General features: G+C 46.1%; 1 protein-coding gene across 1 annotated transcript in view; it reads left to right on the plus strand.

Annotated features, from left to right (window-relative positions):
• Window positions 1-20,454, plus strand: part of SPIDR (scaffolding protein involved in DNA repair) — a 385,066-nt gene extending 364,612 nt beyond the window's left edge. Inside the window, exons 11-16 of the mRNA XM_011972298.1 lie at window positions 3,316-3,526; window positions 4,141-4,293; window positions 11,585-11,678; window positions 13,233-13,347; window positions 13,711-13,764; window positions 19,768-20,454. Coding sequence (XP_011827688.1) covers window positions 3,316-3,526; window positions 4,141-4,293; window positions 11,585-11,678; window positions 13,233-13,347; window positions 13,711-13,764; window positions 19,768-19,911 — 771 coding nt within the window. The 3' untranslated portion in view covers window positions 19,912-20,454. The remainder of the gene's footprint in view (window positions 1-3,315; window positions 3,527-4,140; window positions 4,294-11,584; window positions 11,679-13,232; window positions 13,348-13,710; window positions 13,765-19,767) is intronic.
• The last annotated feature ends 1,217 nt before the right edge of the window (window positions 20,455-21,671 follow it).

Here is a 21,671-nt window from a genome sequence, read left to right on the forward strand (position 1 = left end):
ATTTCACTGAGCAGTGGTTTGTAGTTCTCCTTGAAGAGGTCCTTTACATCCCTTGTAAGTTGGATTCCTAGGTCTTTTATTCTCTTTGAAACTATTGTGAATGGGAGTTCATTCATGATTTGGCTCTCTGTTTGTCTGTTACTAGTGTATAAGAATGCTAGTGATTTTTGCACATTGGTTTTGTATCCTGAGACTACCCTTGATTTCTTTCTCTTGCCTGACTGCCCTAGCCAGAACTTCCAACACTGTGTTGAATAGGAGTGGTGAGACAGGGCATTCCTGTCTTGTGCCAGTTTTCAAAGGGAATGCTTCCAGTTTTTGTCTATTCAGGATGATATTGGCTGTGGGTTTGTCATAAATAGCTCTTATTATTTTGAGATACGACCATCAATACCAAATTTATTGAGAGTTTTTAGCATGAAGCGCTGTTGAATTTTGTCAAAGGCCTTTTCTGCATCCATTGAGATAATCATGTGGTTTTTGTCTTTGGTTGCATTTGTATGCTGGATTACATTTATTGATTTGCGTATGTTGAACCAGCCTTGCATCCCAGGGATGAAGCCCACTTGCTCATGGTGGATAAGCTTTTTGATGTGCTGCTGGATTCGGTTTGCCAGTATTTTTTTGCATCGATGTTCATCGGGGATATTGGTCTAAAATTCTCTTTTTTTGTTGTATCTCTGTCAGGCTTTGGTATCAGGTGATGTTGACCTTGTAAAATGAGTTAGGGAGGATTCCCTCTTTTTCTATTGATTGGAATAGTTTCAGAAGGAATGGTACCAGTTCCTCCTTGTACCTCTGGTAGAATTCGGCTGTGAATCCGTCTTGTCCTGGACTTTTTTTGGTTGGTAGGTCATGAATTATTGCCTCCATTTCAGAGCCTGCTATTGGTCTACTCAGGGATTCAACTTCTTCCTGATTTAGTCTTGGGAGAGTGTAAGTGTCCAGGAAATTATCCATTTCTTCTAGCTTTTCTAGTTTATTAGCGTAGAGGTGTTTATACTATTCTCTGATGGTAGTTTGTATTTCTGTGGGGTCAGTGGTGATATATACCCCCTTTATCATTTTTTTATTGCATCTATTTGATTCTTCTCTTTTTTCTTCTTTATTAGTCTTGCTAGCGGTCTCTCAATTGTGTTGATCTTTTCAAAAAACCAACTCCTGGATTTGTTGTTTTTTTGGAGGGTTTTTTGTGTCTCTATCTCCTTCAGTTCTGCTCCAATCTTAGTTATTTCTTGCCTTCTGCTAGCTTTTGAATGTGTTTGCTCTTGCTTCTCTAGTTCTTTTAGTTGTGATGTTAGGGTGTCAATTTTAGATCTTCTCCATGTTGGTCAGGCTGGTCTTCAACTCCCAACCTCAGATAATCCACCTGCCTTGGCCTCCCAAAGTGCTGGGATTGCAGGCGTGAGCCACCATGCGTGGCCCACTAATTTTTTTAATTTTTTTTTTCTTTGAGAAGGTGGTCTTGCTCTGTCATCTAGGCTGTAGTGCAATGGTGCAATCACAGCTCACTGCAACATTGACCTCTTGGGCCCAAACAATTCTCCTACCTCAGCCTGCCAAGTAACTGGGACTACAGGTACTTGCCACCACACCCAGCTTTATTTTTTGTAGAGATGGGGTCTCACTATATAGCCAGGTTTCAAACTCCTGAGCTCAAGTAATCCTCCCACCTCAGCCTCCCAAGTTGCTGGGATTACAGGCGTGAGCCACTGTGCCCAGCCCACTTATTAAATATCAGTATGGACCAATGAATTCATCTTTTATTCAGCAAGTTATATCTATTACTGTTCATTTTGATGCTCAATTTTACCATATTTAAGCTGGCTCCTGTGTCCTTTGAACACATGCCCATCATTCTTTGAGTACCTCCTTATTTTCTGACACAGAAAGATGTGTCATGATTAATCTTTTGCTATCTGTGCTCTGGAATCAGCCATCTTTTCAAGAAGTTCTGGTTGATTTTTATGGATATGGTTTTTTGTTTTTGGTTTTTTTTAGTTTTAGTTTCAGTTTTTCAGAGATGGCATCTTGCTATGTTTACTAAGCTGAAATGCAGTGGCTATTCACAGGCATGATCTTGGTGTACCACAGCCTCAAACTCCTGAGCTCAAGCAATCCTCTCACCTCAGCCTCCCAAGTAGCTGAGACTGCTCCTGAGTTGCTTATGCCACTGTGCCTGGTTAAGAATGGTATTTAGAAGCCAAGATCCAGGTTCTAGGTGGGCTTCCTGCTATTGGGATATCATTGCCTCTATGCCCTCTCAGTGGACAGAGGAAGGAAATGTGTGTGTATATTCATCCACATACACACATACACAACTGTATCTACTTCTATATTTCTATCTATCTAAAATCATGATTTCATACCAATACTTCCAACTCTAGAGCATTACCACAGAATTTATTCTAAGTTTTGCTATTTCTATATGTATAACTCCCTTCTCCAACAGCAAGAAGCTTGGCTTCAGTTTCCTCAATATTACTCATTCATATTTCCTGTATGTAATCAACCTCCTGACAATGTAGGCCACCTCCTTCACCCCAACCCCCAGCTACGCACCACACAAGTGACCTTCTCTGCCCAGTCCTGTTAACCAGCCATGTGGAATCCTCAGCCTGACCACACTGTGCCAGCAACACCAGCTGAACCTCCAACTAGCCACATCCTCAGGCCCTGGCCCTGCTGACCATCTTTGGCCCCATTTGTGTCTACTGAGTCCTAAGCCCTGACCAAAAGGAAGGGGCAGAATACCAGTTTAATGGAAATTGAAAAGGCATTACAAGTTTGGAATATAAGAAAAAGATGAAAAAATATAGAAGGAAAGAAGAAAAGAAAATAATAAAACCTATTGCAGATGCAACAAATATGTGACACCAGCTTTATACAAAGGCCCTGTACAAAGTCTGAGGGCAAGTAAGATCTGTTCCTAAACCTTAGGAAACTTACAACTGCCCAGAAAGAATAATATGTATGTACTAGACAGGAAACAATGTTGTAATTAACATTGTAAGTATATGAGCAGAGGACCAGGAGGAAAAGAACAGTGGATTCAGCCTGAAGATGTCGGGGGACAAATGGAATGCTGCCGGTGACGGGTGGCCTGTTCCCAATCAAGGAAGCCTTTAACCAGGTGCAAAGTCGAGGCACCCAGGGCACATAGGGCTAGTGACCAAGATGTGCAAAATCTAGTGTATGTTTTAAAGTGTTTTTGAAATAATACCTTAAATTGTTAGTATATGTATAACTTTTGCTTTTAAATGCTTTTAAAACATTTTTTGATATAATAATCTTTATTGTGTCTTCAAATTATAGCTGAAGAGTCTGCTTCTTCTGGAGCAAAGGGAGATCTGGCTGCTGGTAACCGATGTCACTCTGCAAACTCAGGAGGAGAGTGACCCCAAGCTCCCCAAAACCCTGCTTGTCTATGTGGCCCCCTTGTGTGTGCTGGGCTCTGAAGTCCTGGAGGCACTCGCTGGGGCTGCCCCTCACAGCCTTTTCTTCAAGGACGCTCTCCGTGACCAGGGTGTGCTTGCTTCTCCACAGCTTTGATACAGGGGCGACTGATCGGTGCCCATAGAGTAGCTTTTGTGACCTCTGGATGCCTCCATGTTGCTTGGACGCTGCCAGCACCTTCGCGGAGCCCATCACGGACATGGCCCATGTACCAGCCTCCAGCTTTCACTGACCCTGTAGCGGCTACCTGGGCAGAACCAGCTCCATGGAGATGGCTGTTGCTCACTCCAGAATTGTCTGCTGGTGGCACCCTGTACTGCTGGAGAATCCACAAACAAACCAAAAGCTAGAATATTATAAATGCATATACTTAGATCAGCCATCCCCTTTTTCCAGGATCAAACTAAAATCCTGCCTAAGCTATCTTTTTAAATTTTTATCGAGTCATAATTCACATACCACATAATTTACCGTTTGTGGATTGACTTTGTCACATTTGAGTGCTTCTTTAGCTTAGCTCACGGGGTTTGGGAATGTGTACACACAATGCATGTGCTGCTGGACACAGTCCCATAACTACACCTTCACCTGCATGACTCGAGGGGTAGCAAAGGAGACTGCCATTATGAGCACAATTCACTTTTTCTTCAAGGCTTCAGTAACCTGAAGTGTCTCTGTCGGCAGGTCGGATTGTCTGTGCTGAACGGACTGTCGTCTTGCTTCAGAAACCCCTTTTGAGTATGGTCTCTGGTGCAAGTTCCTGTGAGCTGCCTGATCCGGTGATGCTTGACAGTCTGGACTCTGCCACACCTGTCAACTCCATCTGCAGTGTTCAAGGTAGGCAGCTGTCTCACAGGAATTGGTGTTTATACTTTCTTAACTATTATACTTTATATTCATTTACTCATTTATTCAACAAGTATTTGTGGAGTGCCTGCCAAGTTCCAGACACTGGATACATAAAGAACAAAAGCAGAAATTGTTCTTGCTATCAAACTCGATTCTGCACAGAAGGAGGTGAATCAGATGAACACAGACAGGCCTATCCTCAGGCTCTGAGTGCTCTAGCCGCTGATACCTGGGCCCACATCTTAGTGGGGAGCTCAGGGAAGGCTTCCCAAAGACAGGAGCCTCAAGCTGAGCTCTGAAGCATAGATGAGACTACTTAGCTCAGGGATGGAGCAGAAGGAACATTCCCGGGAAGAAAGCAGGACTTCATAAGGCCACTGGCATGAGAAAGCTGCTGAGCAGGCGTGTCCAGAAAGAGGCAGGACAGGCAGCCAGATGGGGGTGGGACTAAGCTGAGGCTGGTGGGCCCACCAGGCTGGTGGTGTCAGGAGTGTGCTTTGTCATTGGTACAGGCAGCCTGGTCTGATGTCCTCCCTGCAGAGCAGAGTGGAGGGGCTGGATGGCATTGGGGGCAGCGGTAGAGAAGGAAATTCAAGGGTGGACTTAGGGAAATCGGCAGGTTAAGTGATGAATTGGGCATAGATGGAGGCAGAAGATATATCTGATGACCTCTGAGCTCCTGGCTCAGATAAGGTGATGGTAGTGCTGTTCATTAAGTAGGATGTGGCAGGCAAGGTCAGCTTTAAGGGGACACTCTCAGTTCTGTCAGGAGAGTTTGCATGTTTTGCATACATCTGAGATGTTTCAGCAGCTGGTTAGATATGCGAGTCTGGAGCTGAAAACAGCATTAATATTTTCTCTTTTTTAACTTTATAAAACTTAGTACTAAAAGTCATACATGGCTAGTGGAACTAGTGAAAAATAAATGAAGAGAAAGTTAACAGCCTGCCCTCTGTCCCCGGCTTTCTGCTGCACTGGCGCATCCAGGAGACACAGCTGCCCGCCTTGAGGGGGTGTGCGTGCTTGCACGTCAGATGATTTACTGCACATTATTCTGCCACTTGCTTCTCTGTAGCAGGAATATCTGTCCAGGTGGGGAGAGAGATCCAACTCAAGAGGTTAATAGTTGCATAGCATCCCCTCATATGAATAAACTCTCCCTCCACTCATGGACATCCAGGATCTCTCGTGTTTTTGCAGTTATTAAACAAGACTGTAATAAACATTCTTGGACATTGATCCTTAACTGATTTCTGTAAAGGAGGATTTCAGCAGTTTGGGGTTCATGGAGATTTTTAAACAACTTTATTGAGCTATAACTCAGTAATACCCTATAATTCACTCCTTTAAAGTGTTTTTAGTATTCACAGAATTGTGCAAACATCACTACAATCTAATTTTAGAACAAAAACCCACACCTATTATCATTCACGCCCCATTACCACCCACCCTCCCACACCCTAGTCTTAGGAAACCACCAATCTACTATTTGTTTCTATGAAATTTGCCTGTTCTGTTTTTGGGGTGGGGGGGTTGTTTCTGTTTTTGTTTTTGTTTTTTTTTGTTTTGAGATGGAGTCTCTCTCTGTCACTCAGTGACATGCAGTGGCATGATCTCTGCTCACTGCAAGCTCCGCCTCCCGGGTTCACGCCATTCTTCTGCCTCAGCCTCCCGAGTAGCTGGGACTACAGGCGCCCGCCACCATCCCGGCTAATTTTTTTTGTATTTTTAGTAGAGACGGGGTTTCACCATGTTAGCCAGGATAGTCTCGATCTCCTGACCTCATGAGCCACCCGCTTCGGCCTCCCAAAGTGCTGGGATTACAGGCATAAGCCACTGTGCCCAGCCAATTACTGCAACTTTTAAGTCTTGAAGTTGGGTACTGTCAGTTTTCCAACTTTGTTCTTGTTCTTCAATATTGTCTTGGCTATTCTAGGTCATTTTGCCTCTCCATATAAACTTTAGAATCAATTTGTTGATATCCACAAAATAACTTGATGAGATTTTGATTGCGATAGTGTTGAGTCTGTAGATCAGGTGGGGAAAAACTGACATGTTAATACTAGAGCCTTCTTATCCATGAACATGGAATATCTCTGTGTTTATTTATATCTTCTTTGATATCTTTCAGAAGAGTTTTTTAGTTTTCCTCATACAGATCTTATACATATTTTGTTAGATTTATACTGAAGTATTTCATTTATTTTGTTGCTATTGTAAATAGTATTGTTTTTAATTTCAAATTCCAATCGTTCATTGCATTTCATAGGAAAACAATTAACTTTTTGATATTAACCCTGCAACTTTGCTGTAATCACTTAGTAGTTCCAGTGGTTTTTTGTTGTTTCTTTGGGATTTTCTACATAGAAAACTAAGTCATCTGTGAACAGTTTTCTTTCTTTCTTCTCAATCTGTGTAGCTTTTATTTTATTTTCTTGTCTTACTGCATTAGCTAGGACTATCAGTACCATGTAGAATAGCAGTAGTGGGAACATCCTTGCCCTGTTCTTAATCTTAAGGGTTAACCATGTACTTTCTCACCATTGATTATGATGTTAACCAGAGGGGTTTTGTTGTTCCATTTGCTGGAGATAGTATCACTTTGGAAGAAAATAATATTAGCTCTCCTTCCCTTCTTTTATTACACTCTTCCTTTCCATCTACCTACCTTTGCATCTGCCTTTATATTGTTAAGATTGGTAACATTCTGTTGTATAACTGTAATTAAGCTTTGCACACATTTTCTACAGATTGATTCTCAAAGATGAAAATCAATAAATGGCATTTATATTATTATGATTATACAAGTTGAGTATCCCATATCCGAAATGCTTGTAACCAGAAGTGTTTTGGATTTTTTATTGGTTTTTTTCATCTTTTTTTTTTTGAGATGGGGTCTTGCTGTGTTGTCCAAGCTGCTCTCAAACTCCTGGGCATATTTTGGTTTTAATGTTTTTGAGACAGGATCGTCCAGGCTGGAGTGCATTGGTGTGATCATAGCTTCCTGTAACCTTGAACTCTTGAGCTAAAGTAATACTCCCACGTCAGCCTCCTGAGTAGCTAGGACTACTGGGATGGCATGCACCACCATGCCCAGTTAATTTTTGTTGTTGTTGTTGTTGAGACAGAGTTTCACTGTGTTGCCCAGGCTGCTCTCAAACTCCTGACCTCAAGTAATCCCCCAGCCTTGGCCTTCCAAAGTGCTGGGATTACAAGTGTGAGCCATTGTGGCTAGCCACGTGTCTTTAAATAAACAACATATAGTTGGTTCTTGTTTTTCGTTCACTCTGATAGTCTCTGTTATTTAATTTGTGTATTGAGACCATTCTCATTTAAAGTGATTATTCATATAACTGAGATAATGTCAACTGTATTTATAACTGTTTTCTATTTATTGCATGGCTTGTTTCTTTTTTTTTTTTTTTTGGTCTTCCACTCTCTTTCTAACTGTTTTCATTTTTATTGAGCATTATGTTTCCATTTTCTCTTTTCTTTCAAAATATCAATTATACTTTTTTTTTTTTTTTTGAGACAGAGTCTTGCTCTGTCGCCCAGTCTGGAATGCAGTGGCACGATCTCAGCTCACTGCAAGCTCCGCCTCCCAGGTTTACACCATTCTCCTGCCTCAGCCTCCCAAGTAGCTGGGATTACAAGTGCCCGCCACCACACTCGGCTAATTTTTTGTATTTTTAGTAGAGATGGGGTTTCACCGTGTTAGCCAGGATGGTCTTGATCTCCTGACCTCGTGATCCGACCGCCTCGGCCTCCCAAAGTGCTGGGATTACAGGCGTGAGCCACCGCGCCTGGTCCAATTATACTGATTTTTAAGTTTTTCTAGTGGAGTTTGCAATACACTTTACAGCCAATCAAGTCCACTTTCAAATAACACTGTCCTGCTTCACAGGTAATGCAGGTACCTTATATCAGAGTGTTCCTGATTTCTTTTTTTTTTCTTTCCCATCCCTTGTAACACTCCTGTTATGCATTTCACTTACTCAAAAGGTATAATCATTGATTACATTATTGTTATTATTATTTAAATAAACTATCTTTTCTATCAATTTAGAATTAGAAATGTAAAAGATTTTATTTTACCTTCATTTATTCCTTCTCTAATACTCTTTCCTTCTCTATATCGGTTCAAATTTCTGACATTTCATTTTCCTCATATCTCACCATTTTCATGTACCATTCCCTGTGGGCTTCTTCTGCTTCCAGGCATGCTCTACAGCTGCCCTGCAGGCCCGCATATAGGGCTCAAGATTTGTAAACAGACTTATCACAGAGGCAGGGCTGAGTGCTGCCAGATCCTTTAATGAGAACCAGTCAACTGGGCATTAAGAGAAAACAAACCCCCAGCTGCAAAATAACAAAGATTATCCAAGCCTCACATGCAGGAATGCCCATAGCAAGGTAGCAGCTAGGCAGTGACCTGCTCCTACACAGTCCTCAGCCTGCACACCTGCCAGCCACGGGCCTGCCCACCTCTATCAAATCCAGGCAGACTGGAGTCCTCACTGCTGTTTGGCAATAGCAATTGCCCCCATCTCAGCACCTCAGCCTTGCTCGCTTCTGCCCTGCCGTGGTCCAGAAGGTCTCAGTGATGACATGTCCCCTGCATGGCTCCAAGGGGACCCCTTCACTTCTGCAGAGTTGGTGCTGGGTTTGGGCAGCTCTCTCAACAGCTGAACGAGCTGAGCGTCTCGGTCTCAGATGGCTGAGTACGGAACGTTTTCTCTGAGCAGAGTTTAAAAGGACCCTGAATGTATTCTGAGCATGGAGCAGTCACTCACTAAGAGTTGGCAGCATCCCTCTGTCCATCCAGGCCTCAGTGACGGGGTGAGGGGGAGGCACTTACTCCTTGCTGGTGTCACAAGGCCTCCTCGTCTCTGTTCTCCCTGAGTGGCAGCTCTGGGGTGTGCGGAAATGTCTCTCTGCTGTGTCTTCTGGGGTGAAGTCGTTTGGCAATGCTGGTTTTCCCTCCCTCACTCTGCTCACCACCTCTTTGTCCACCACTCACTAGCGATGGGACCTGGCGCAGGGATGCAGGAAGGGATGCAGTAGGCTCACATCTCTGTGGAAAGAGTGATGAACTCCTGTCTAAACCCAGGCTCCAGCCTCTAAATAGAAGACTTGTGAGCCCTGACTTCTTTCCATCAGGAGATAGGGAGGAAGAGGGTATAGCAGAGTTCAAGTTACTGAAGAAATGTGTGCACCAGGCTGCGGTGAACGCCAGACCTATCCATCCTGAGGTCCCTTTGAAAGGACCTTTTTAAAAAGATGTGTTCGTAGCTAGCAATACACCCTTCCTAAACCTAATTACAAGACATTTCTGCACATAAGCAAAGTAAAGACGTAATGGCAAACTGCTGGCAGGTTCATGAGTATGGTGTCCTCAACCCTGATGTAAACTATCTTTTTCTGTTGCTCCTTTAAGTGAATGTCTTTTGTTTTTGTTTTTGTTTTTTTGAGACAGAGTCTCTCTCTCTCGCCAGGCTGGAGTACAGTGGCGCGATCTCGGCTCACTGCAACCTCTGCCTCCTGAGTTCAAGCGATTCTCCTGCCTCAGCCTCCCGAGTAGCTGGGACTACAGGCGCGTGCCACCACACTCAGCTAAATTTTGTATTTTTAGTAGAAATGGGGTTTCATCATGTTGGCCAGGATGGTCTCGATCTCTTGACCTCATGATCCTCCCACCTCTGCCGCCCAAAGTGCTGGGATTACAGGTGTGAGCCACTGTGCCCAGTCTTAAGTAAATGTTTAATCATACACTTCCCAGCCATCTCTTGAAATTTATTTAGGGTTGCCAGAAAAGATTTCCACAATGGCTTATGGACCTCAGATGAAATGTATTTCCTCAACTCGTTCCTTATTCTCTAATTGGAAGGAAATTGCTTAATCCCATGTAAATGTAAATGCTATTAACACCCATGGATATCCTAGCATAAAAAGGAACTTTGGCTGGTGGCAGTCTACTTTTTATTAAGGTAGCAGTCATTCAAGCACCAGTAAACCAGTGAGCGGGCCTTTGGTGGGCCTGCAGGCCCTGGGCAGGAGCCAGGCCACGGTGCCAGATATGCTGGGGTCTTGGGGATGCAGCCGCTCCTTTCTCCCCTTGCACCTCCTCATGCGCCTGCCTATTGTGAATTAGTCAACACTGCTTTCCAGCTGCGTTATGAGCCTTTATTGACTTTGCTTTTCATCCCTTTGACCCACTTTGACAATGTCATTAGCTAGGGCAGCCTTTTCAAAATCAAGATCCATTATTTTCATTTTTTAAAAGCCATTCAAGTATGCATTGCATGAATGCACTTTAATAAACCAAGCCTACTCATTCTCATACTTCTGATTTATCCTCTAAAGGTAATTTTTCTCCCAATGTTTGTTCTAGTGGGGAATTAAATTTTTTGCACCAAGAGTGGAAAGGAAGACCCTTCTATTTTTCTAGAAACTCAGATTTTACTTTGTCTTCAAACATCTAATTTCACCACTTTTCAACAAGGACGTCTGCGATTTGCTGGTGTCTCAAGATGATATCTACAGTGCTTCACATCCAAGAAAATCAGACCATCCCAATCCCCAGCAAGCACTGACCAACTGTGCTTGCCCGGCCTCAGCCCTGCCATGGTGTGCAGAGTCCCTGTGCTGAGGTCCCATGTGGCCCACCCTGGTTGCTTTGTGGACCCCCTCACTCCATGGGTCCTTCCATGACCCTCTGGGATGCCCAGGGGTGTCTCTGACACACGTCTCAGGTGTCTTTTCCATTTGTCAATTTACCATTTATTTCATCTTTTTTTTTTTTTTTTTTTTTTTTTTTTGGCAGGGGGTGGGGGACAGGATCTTGCCCTGTCACCCAGGCTGGAGTGCAGTGGCATAATCACAGCTTAAACACTCGTTACTGTGTTAAGGAGTCTATATACTATTAATGTGCTACAGAAAAAGCACAGACCTAAATATGCAATATGGGGAATGTTTGAGGGACTGAGGGCCAGCTCAGCTGTGGTGATGTAACTACCTATGCATCTGGAAAAATATCCCAACGAAAATACTTTGGTTAGGTGGTAATATGCAGGCAGGTTTTAAAATGTACTTCTTATTGTTATAATTTTTCTTTGTACAATAAGTGGAAATTATAAAAAGCTTAGGAACATATATATAAACTCACAAGTAAGGAAAAAAATCACGAGGCCCCTCATATTGTCCTCTGCACATGGAGGAGCAAAGGAGTCGGACAGGGCAGAGCTGCCTCTGAGGTAGGCTTTCCTTCTCTTGGGCCTAGGCACTGTGGTTGGCGTGGACGAGAGCACTGCTTTCTCATGGCCTGTGTGTGACATGTGTGGCAACGGGAGATTGGAACAGAGGCCGGAAGACAGGTAAGGGGACAGGGGCTGTCCTGAAAGCCCTAGAACCCAAAGGGCACAGAAGCAACCCAGCCCCCAGAACCTGGGCCTTGCTGCCTCAGGTGACTCCCTCGAGAGCTCAAGGGGCAACCTCCGCCTCTGCTGAGCGGCAAGGGAAGAGGCCCCTGGGGCCCAGTGGTTTTTCCTTACTGAGATTTCTGCTATTTCTTGCAGCTGCTCCTGTTATGAGATAGAAGTGCTGGGTTTGTCCCCACCTCCTTTATTATCAGTCAGGAGAATTAAAAAAACAGGACAAACATGAATAAGTGAGAAAAACTTGGTGACTATATATAGCCTGGTTTTTGTGAAAGGTGCAGATGTTTACAGAGACCACATTTACAGTGAGCAGCTGCTGGACAGATGTCCCTACCCACCCTATTGTGCTGCCCTCCCTCAGGGTCTGGGCCGGTGTCAGTGCAGTGCAGTCCATCCCTGTGAAGTCAGTCCTCCGGCCTCCCAAGTGCAGTCTCATGTGATAGAAAGGGACAGGCTCATTACTTTTCTGCTCCTTAAAAAGCAAAGAGGTGGCCAGGTACAGTGGCTCACGCCTGTAATCCCAGCACTTTGGGAGGCCAGGGCGGGCGGATCACGAGGTCAGGAGATCCAGACCATCCAAAAATTAGCTGGGCGTGGTGGTGTGTGCACGTAATCCCAGCTGCTCGGGAGGCTGAGGCAGGAGAATCTCTTGAACCAGGGAGTCAGAGGTTGCAGTGAGCTGAGATCGCACCACTGCACTCCAGCCTGGTGACAGAGTGAGACTCTGTAATCCCAGTACTGTGGGTGAGGGGATCCACCTGCCGAGGCAGGTGGATCACTTGAGGTCAGGAGTTCAAGACCAGCCTGGCCAAGACGGTGAAACCTCATCTCTACTATTAATTTTAAAAATTAATTTTAAAAATACAAAAATTAGCCAGGCATGATGGCACACACCTGTAGTCCCAGCTACTCAGGAGGCTGAAGTGGGAGAATCTCTTGAACCAGGGGGAGGTGGAGGTTGCAGTGAGCTGAGATTACGCCACTGCACTCCAACCTGTGTGACAGAGCGAGAGCGAGACTCCATCTCAAAACAAAACAAAGCAAAGAGCAAATGTCTTCTTGGCACGCCTAGGCTGGTGGCCTTACACAAGCCATCACTGGACCTCGTGGAAGAGATGAGCGCATGTGCAAGCATGCGTGGTAGCACAAAACAGTGACTGTGCTGGCAGCTGAGAGCCGACTTTCTCTCCCAGGCCAGGGGGCAGCCTGACACCTGGCCTCCCAGGCCCTGACTTCCCTTCCTGGGAGGCTCAGCATCCCCTCCTCTGCTCCCCTCATCAGCCTCCAGCCAGTGCTACTCAAAGCTGATGTTCATCCCTTGGACAGGCTGAGTCCAGACAGCTGCAGGCCTGTCTCAGAAACTTGATTCTGAGAGTAAAGCCCCGTTTTGTATCTCAGCAGACATTCATGTTTAGGAAAATATCTCCCACTGGAGCTTTCCTGACTTGTGCCTCCCGGGGCCTTGTCTTTCCTTGGCTTTTCATGTACCAGAGGCGCCTTTTCCTGTGGGGACTGCTCCCGGGTTGTCACATCTCCTATTCTCAAGAGGCACCTGCAGGTCTTCCTGGACTGCCGCTCAAGACCCCAGTGCAGAGTGAAGGTCAAGGTAGGAACCAGGCCAGAGCACGCACTCACTCCTAGCTCACTCCAACATAGGGAAGGTGAGACCGAGCTGAAGCAGGTGCACGTCCTTCTCACATCTGCAGAGGCACTGGGACTGGGCTGGGATGGGTTGCATCTGGAGCTCCCTCTAGGTCCTAGGAGCTTCCCTAGGAAAGGTGGGAGGATGCATCCTGTGTGAACACAGTCTCTCCATGTTAAAACACATCTTTGACCTAAGACTGTGAGACCGAAGCTCTGAAGACAGGTGGTTTGGAGGTAACATGTTAATTTTTGGGAATGAGTGATTTAACTTGAGCACTTACTGTACTGGAAGAAGTTTAACCCAGCCCTGCTTCTGCTCTTGCAGCTGTTGCAGCGCAGCATTTCCTCCCTGCTGAGGTTTGCCGCCGGTGAAGATGGGGTAAGTGTAGGGGGCCCAGCCCAGGGGGCCCCACACTCGGTAGCCTGCATGAGCAACTCATCCCCAGAGGAAGCCCCCACTCCCAAATGTGTTCCATTACAACCCATCCCACTAGGAAGTGGTGTAGATACTCGAGAGTGAAATGCAGATACGTCTGCCATTCAGGCTGATGGGTTCCTTTCCTCTGTGGGAATGAGGTTATTTTGGATCATCCTTGAGGTAGATGCAGGAAGCTGTCCCCTGGCTTTTTGTTTTGTTTTGGTTTTCGTTTGTTTGTTCGTTTTGAGACAGAGTCTCATTCTGTGTCTAGGCTAGAGCACAGTGGCATGATCTCGGCTCACTGCAACCTCTGCCTCCCAGATTCAAGCGATTCTCCTGCCTCACCCTCCCGAGTAGCTGAGACTATAGGCATGAGCCACCACTCCCAGCTAATTTTTGTATTTTTAGTAGAGATTGGGTTTCACCATGCTGGCCAGGCTGGTCTCGAACTCTTGACCTCAGGCGACCCTCCCGCCTTGGGCTTCCAAAGTGATGGGATTACAGGCATGAGCCGCTGCGCCCACCCTGGCCCCTGGCTTTGATTACAGAAACACATTTTTGAGGTTGGAATCCTACTGTCAAGGTGTCATGTTAATTGGATGGAATTCCCCAAGATGCTTTTTTTTTTTCTTTCTTTTTTTAAACACTGGGTATTCCAGACTCTGAATAACCGGCAATGTGACTGTCCTGCCCTGAGAGTCACTGTGGTGAAGCTTAGTAAAGCAGGGTGGCTCCTCCAAGAAAAGCCACCTAAATATATAATTGATGGGCCAAAGAGTTTCTGCTGTGTGAAATTTGACCCTCATAAATGAGACATCTGTCCTGGAGATGCCACCTGTGTCGTGTCAAAGCCATCTAAAAGCACCACAAGTGGCTCATGGAATAGCCACAGAAAGGGACCAGCCACTCAGTGGCCCCTGGGCACAGCCCCAGTTCACAAGAGACATCTGGAACCAGAGAGGGCTCCACATCCAGGGAGCTGACTTGGGCCACACTGGAAGGGAGTGTGGTGACTGGGGAGGCCAGTCATGCCTGGAGCTCTGTGGTCAAATAGGGGTCTTTGTCTAATGGGTCCCCATGGCCAGAGTCTAGCCAGAATATTTTATTTTATTTTTTTTAGGCAGAGTCTTACTCTGTCATCCAGGCTGGAGTGCAGTGACACAACCATAAGCTCACTACAGCCTCGAACTCCTGGGCTCAAACGATTCCCCTGCCTCAACCTCCCAAGTATCCAACCCAAATTTGTGGTGATTTGACCTGTCCTATGGAGACTCCTCCCTGCCCCACTACCCCTGCCACCCTCTCGCCCACTGCACCTCAGGAGGGGCCAGCAGCCCCGTGAGGCAGAGCAGCAGTTTGTCCTCTCTCATCTAAACCATGTCTATCAGAGTTGGATTAAATTGGAACATGGATAAGTCTATGAGCGGGAGCTTTGAGGATAACAAGTGACTACACACTAGAATCACCTGCATGCTCTAAAGAGTTTCTGCTCTTGGGCTGGGCATGGTGGCTCATGCCTGTAACCCCAGCACTTTGAGAGGCCGAGGCGGGCAGATCACCTGAGGTCAGGAGTTCAAGACCAGCCTGGCCAACGTGGTGAAACCACATCTCTATTAAAAATACAAAAAAATTAGCCGGGGGAGGTGGTGCGCATCTGTAACCCCAGGTACTTGGGAGGCTAAGGCAGGAAAATCACTGGAACTGGGGAGGTAGAGGTTGCAGTGAGCCGAGATTGCGCCATACTCCAGCCTAGGCGACAGAGCAAGACTGCAGCTCAAGATAAAAAAAAAAACAAAACAAAACAAAAAAAAAAACAGCTTCTGCTCCTTCCTGGCACAACACCCACCAGCTTTAAAGCTCCTCAGTGTCCCCGAGCTCCAGCTCGGAACTGTCCCTGAGCTGCTGCACACAGGGATTGATGCTGAGGCTGGACTCATCAGCAAGTGTTCCCCAGTGGTACAAAAGGTGAGTCATCCCACGGGCCAGGAAGTGAGCCTACCACATTCTCACGTTTCCCCCTTCAACCTCCCAATGTCCCAGCAAGGTAGTGCCCATATTTCCCTGCTAGGGGGATGAGTGCAGTGCCCAAGGCAAAGACATCCCACAGAGGGAAAGTCATTGTTGCCCAACAGAGTGACCACCTGCAGAGTTGGGAGCCAGCCCAAGGGGCATAATGGGGAACAGCATATGTGCTTTTCTGTCCTTAAGGAAGTTTAAGTGTGTAACAGGCAACTGACCACACAGTGGTGCCTGTCGGCCAATTCCTTGTCTCCTTGTCTGAGTCCTGTGGGGAGGGAGGAAGAAAAGAGGAGGCAGTGCCCAGAAAGTGGGGAACTGCCCACAGCTGATGGAGTAGAAGTTTCCAACTAGCAGGGTTTGAGTAGGTGCTAAAGATGGCAGATCTGAGTTTTCAGGGAACGCATCTTGATGGAGAATGTTGGGAGAAAGCATTAGAAACGCGCATTTGAGAACGCATGACAAAATGAACCAAAACCCACAACCTCAACAGATTCAACCAACAACACCTGGGCATGGCACACAGCTCTCCAGCTGCTCCATACTACTCAGAAGGGCGGGGCAGTGCTGTGGCAGCAGCTGCCTGCTGGGCGTAGCTGGTCACCATCCAGGAAGCCTCCAGCAATGGACAGTGCTTGACACCCCTTCCAATCCCCACCCCTCTTTAGAGATCCAGAGACCAGGAACCCTGGTAGAAATCCTCCTTCCTTCACTTGGTTTCCTTCTGGCTAAGGGGCTTGTTCCTCCTATACATTTAACTTGTCAACTAGAATATTCCCATAGGTAAAAGCCCTGCTTATAAAGAGCTCAAAGGTGTGTGTACCTAAGTGCACGTGTGTGCACGTTGTGCAGTGTGTGTGCTTCAGAGCACTTTTGCCTATGCGCATGTGTCCACTTGACTATGCTGTGTATGCACATATGCTTGACATATGCATACATGGGTGTATGTGTGTGCATATGTGTATGTGTATGCATTGGGTGAGGGCCAGAGGGTGGCAGCGGCCTTAATATCACCTTTTTGGGTGCTCTGGTTTCAGGGCTAACACCAGTGACTGTGGGGTAAGTTCCAAGCCTGGAAGTAGACAACTTAGGAGGCTCTTTACCCCATGCCCAGCTCTACTCACAGTGGCTGATCAGGTCTTTACTGCCGATCTGGAAAGAAGCTGATAGAAGATGGGTACCAGAGGGGCCTAGGTAGAGACGTTAGCTGAGAGACACCCAGTATGGATTCTGTCAGTTTTCTGGGTGAGCATGCACATTCACCAAAATTCAGAGAATCAAACTGGGGCTTTCCACAAGATCCGTGACTCCATTCCCTGGGGCAAATGGACTGTTTCGGTTAAGGTATGTGAGTGTTAAGCTTTATGCTTGTACTGTAATGTGTTCAAGCTGCAGATGTGAAAACAATAGGATTGTCTGTAGTTGTGCATCTCATTTCTCAATAGTAACATTATTGTAACATGGAACTTGAAGTTTGTTTCCTTAGCTTTCAGAAAAGGAAAAGTTAAAGGAACATGTATAGTGATTTTTTAAGAGAGAGCACATTTTATACCTGTGCAGACACACATTCATATGAATAGTGCTTGGGAGTCTGCTGATACAGTTGTTTAACCCTCTCCATGTTAATTTCTCCCACACATAAAAGATTTATTACTTGGGCACAGTGGCTGACACCTGTAATCCCAGCACTTTGGGAGGCCCAGTCGGGCAGATCACCTGAGGTCAGGAGTTTGAGACCAGCCTGGCCAACATGGTGAAAACTCATCTCTCTTAAAAATACAAAAATTAGCCAGCATGGTGGTGTGTGCCTATAATCCCAGCTACTTGGAAGGCTGAGGCAGGAGAATTGCTTGAACCCAGGAGGCAGAGGTTGCAGTGAGCAGAGCTCACACTACTCCATTCCAGCCTGGGTGACAGAGCAAGACTCAGTCTCAAAAATAATAATACTAAAAAATTTTAAACTCCATTTACAAATAATATAGCCAAACCTAACATTTTACAAATAAGTGATTTTGTGCTGGCTTTTTCCAAGTCAGAATTGTGTACTTTTACTCCAGAAGACCACAGGGTCATCTGTTTCACACTTGCACAAACATGCAAGACTAACTGAAACTGTAAGACAACAGAAGGGTGTCCAGCATGCCGCCTCCACCCTCCCTCCCCGTGCGGTGACCCCCTGCTTCTGCTTCTGTACCCACTGGTGTCCCCTCCAGTCCAGCAGCCTGGAGACTCTGTCCTGCTCACTGCCATCTCTTCAGTGACAGGCCCACATGGGCTCCTAATAAACCCCTTAATATCACCTTTTCGGGTGCTCTGGTTTCAAGGCCAACACCAGTGGACTGTGGGGTAACTTCCAAGCCTGGAAGTAGACAACTTAGGAGGCTCTTTACCCCATGCCCAGCTCTACTCACAGTGGCTGGGAGCGAGTAAGCAGCTGCACTTGCTGTCCATGCCACCTCAGAGCCCTTGGGAAGGCCTCAGCTTCCATCGCCAAGTTCCGTCTCTTCACCTGTCTTGACCAGTAACACCCACTGCCCCTATCATTACATTAAACCATTCTGTTGACTTTATTCTTTTTCACCAAGGAAGCCAAAACTCTTGACAAAACACAGTGAATAGGCACCATGCCTGTCTTACAAATGGGAAAATAAAAGTCCCCCCACGAGTTGGCATCAGTAGCGTTCACATCCCTGACTGATCCTGACATTTATTTTTACAAAACAAACCATCTCAAAACTTGGTGGCATCAATATTCATTCTGTGCACAGAACTCTTGTTTGGACAGGGCTCCATCAGGATAGCTCCCCTTGGCTCCACTGGGTATTAGCGGGTGCCTCCAAGGTTGGCAGGAGTCACTGAAGGCTCCTATGTCCAGGCTGCAGCTCTGGCTGGACTCCCTCACAGAATGTGTGGATCCCAAGGGCCAGCTGGAAGCTGGGCACTTTTCCTAACCAAGCGTGGAACATCACTTGGTGTCCCTTCCACTGCACTCTGTTCATGAGAAGCCAGACACTGAAGCCAGCTCAAACTCAGGGAAAGGCAGTGAGATACGCACCTTTGAAGGGAAGGGCACCAAGGAGCCACACTCTGCCTGCTTTGGCCACACTGTCTGGCTTCTCCATCCTCAGTCTCTTTGGCCATGACACCATAATGATGGGAGGGGTGAGTTAACAGACACCAAACAGAACTGCTGTAGCAACTGCCAAGTGCCTTGCACAGAGGAGGGGTGTGGGGTGCCCGTGATACTACACTGCAAGTGGCGTTTCCTTCTAGGGCTTTGATCTCCCAGAAAGACAGAGATGCAATATCTCAGTGCTTTTGAGCCTTTATTTTCAACCCTACCCGCAGCAGCATAATGCAGCTTGATCTATAATGGGGTGCACCACAGCCTCTCAGCTTCATCAGGGATGGGGGCCAAGGACTCCCTGTACCTGTCTCATCTGGAGATGAAACTCACCTGGGACTAACCAAAAAGAATTTGAAGAAAAAGCGAAGTCTCATTACAAAAACACAGATGTTAGCCCAGTTTAACTCTAGAAGAAATGGGATCCTATTAAGGAAGGAAGTTTGGGGCAAAGCACCAGGAAATCCCTTGACCGGAAATGTTGCTAGATTGAGGAAGTGTCCTAAAGGAAGTGGGAGACAGCTGTGGGCACTGTGTGCCCAGCCCTGGCCTTCCCAGCAGAGCCTGTGTGCATCATGTCCCACCCAAGTAAAAATAGAATTCATTTACCAAAATGGGGTAGTTCCTTCACTTGCTAAAATAAATGGATATATATATATGTAATGGCTCTTCATTTGTTTCTCTTTCCTACCACTGTTCTCAGCCATTTGAGGCGTGGAAGGTTGTGGACTGGGGAAACCCACTCCGGCTCTGGTTTTCCGTGTTGTTGGAAACAGTATGTCCCAGGCTGTTTGCTTTAACCAGCGTGCCTTTTATCCCTGCAGAGCTACGAAGTGAAGAGTGTCCTGGGAAAGGAGGTGGGGTTGTTAAATTGTTTCGTCCAGTCCGTAACCGCCCACCCGACCAGCTGCATTGGATTGGAGGAAATCGAGCTTCTGAGTGCAGGAGGGGCCTCTGCAGAACACTAGCAGTTGCCGCAGGATCTGTGAACTTTGCAATGTGGCTGCAAGGATGGTGGTGGTGGTGGTGATTTGGGGTAGTTACTTGTTAACTATGGACACAGTGAATGTAGTTTACGATCTTGAAACATATTTTTCTGGGGAAATGTTAAGATATAGTTTTGTGAACTGTAAATCAAAATACCTTTTTCTACAGTTTTATGTTTTTTCTGCAAATTTAGGAACATATTTACTTTTGTTTTCACATTGAATCTTAAGCTTAAGCTCTTCATTTGGTATTCAGGCAATACATGAGAAGAAAAAATTTTGTTCATTTGTAATTTTAACAAGTTGAACATTTTACCAGGATTGAGCATGTTTTTCTTACAGTATTTGTTTTAACATTCCCCCAAAGAATACTCTGCAAAGCGTAAACCTTTGCCCCATACTTATTACTGTTCTATTACAATAAATGTCAAACTGAAGCACTTCGCAGTTCACTACTTTTTGGAAAATGTTCTAGGGAACTGTATCAGAGGTGAAACTGTTACCCATAAAGTGTAGCTCTCTGAACCGGTCTGATCGTCAGTCTGCTGAATGGTGGTGGGGATAGCTGGCTCCACCACACACCTGTTTAATCAGGCTGGGTAATGTGCACGGAGAGCAAAGATCACAGACTAAGGAACAGTCCCTTATCATTTGCTTTGCTGTTAAAGATTTAAACCAAGAATTAATCATCTTTGGACACTATATTTTGTTGCCTTCCTCATAGAAATACAATCATGACAGGCCATGGTTAATAAGAAACGTAGCAGCCTACGACCAAGAAATAGTGCCTAATACCAAGTGTTCCTGGGGTAAAGGCAGAAGGCTTTTTTAAAATTAAATCTTAAAACATTGCAATTACAGGCAAGACAGCTGGTCTTAAAAGCAGTTTTGTGACTGCCCTTTTAATCCACTACATGACTATTCCGGCTTTTCTGGAGCACTTCTGAAAATCTTCTTGACTGTCCACAAGACTGAGGAAAGTGAAAGCAAAGTCCCGGGAAAGTGGGAGATGATTCAGCCGGGCTTCTGCCCTTCGCCTCTCCAGCAGCCTCTACAGTTAGGGAGCTCTTGGACTGTTCTTAGCAGGGGCCCCCCGAACAGCCAACCCTTCCCCACGTCTTGGGGAGCGCACCTTCTGCTGGAAAACTGCTAGCTTACCTGAGCTCAGCCGTGCTCCACCGAGCTTAAGCAAGTTAAATAAGACTAGGAGGGAGCCTTTAGCGCGTTTCAAAAGCGACACAGACTCTCTCCTGAGCAGCTCAGGCCTACTGCCCATCCCCCCGCCCGCGCACACACACACACCTGGCGCCCGGGCTCCCTGGTGCTCGCTGGCTGCGGGTCCGGAACGCACCCTTCCCCAGCCGGGTCCTGCGCCACCGACGGGCGGGCGGGCGGGAGTCACTGCGAATATAGGAAGCAAGGGCGGTTTCAAATGCTGCTTTATTCTTACGAATACTGTAAAAATTAATATAAAAAAGTGAGCATGCTCAGTCTTTTCCTCTTATCTACAATACAAAGGGTTTGTCTGAAAAGTCTTGGTTTTTTCTTTTTACAAATGTACCTTAGCTGCATCAACAGGAGTAAGATGTAGAAAAAGCTACCATTACAAAAATAATTTAAGGGAAAATAAACACGTTTAGCTTCTCTCGCAGTTCAGTGGTGGTAAGTCCAGGCTGTAGCTTCTTTGCGCTCGTATGTCCCAAGAAACTGCAGCGGGTGCCCGGTGGCTCTGGCTGCGCCGG

Source organism: Mandrillus leucophaeus, unplaced genomic scaffold (assembly GCF_000951045.1).
Source record: "Mandrillus leucophaeus isolate KB7577 unplaced genomic scaffold, Mleu.le_1.0 Scaffold1282, whole genome shotgun sequence".
In the NCBI taxonomy this organism is placed as follows: domain Eukaryota; kingdom Metazoa; phylum Chordata; class Mammalia; order Primates; family Cercopithecidae; genus Mandrillus; species Mandrillus leucophaeus.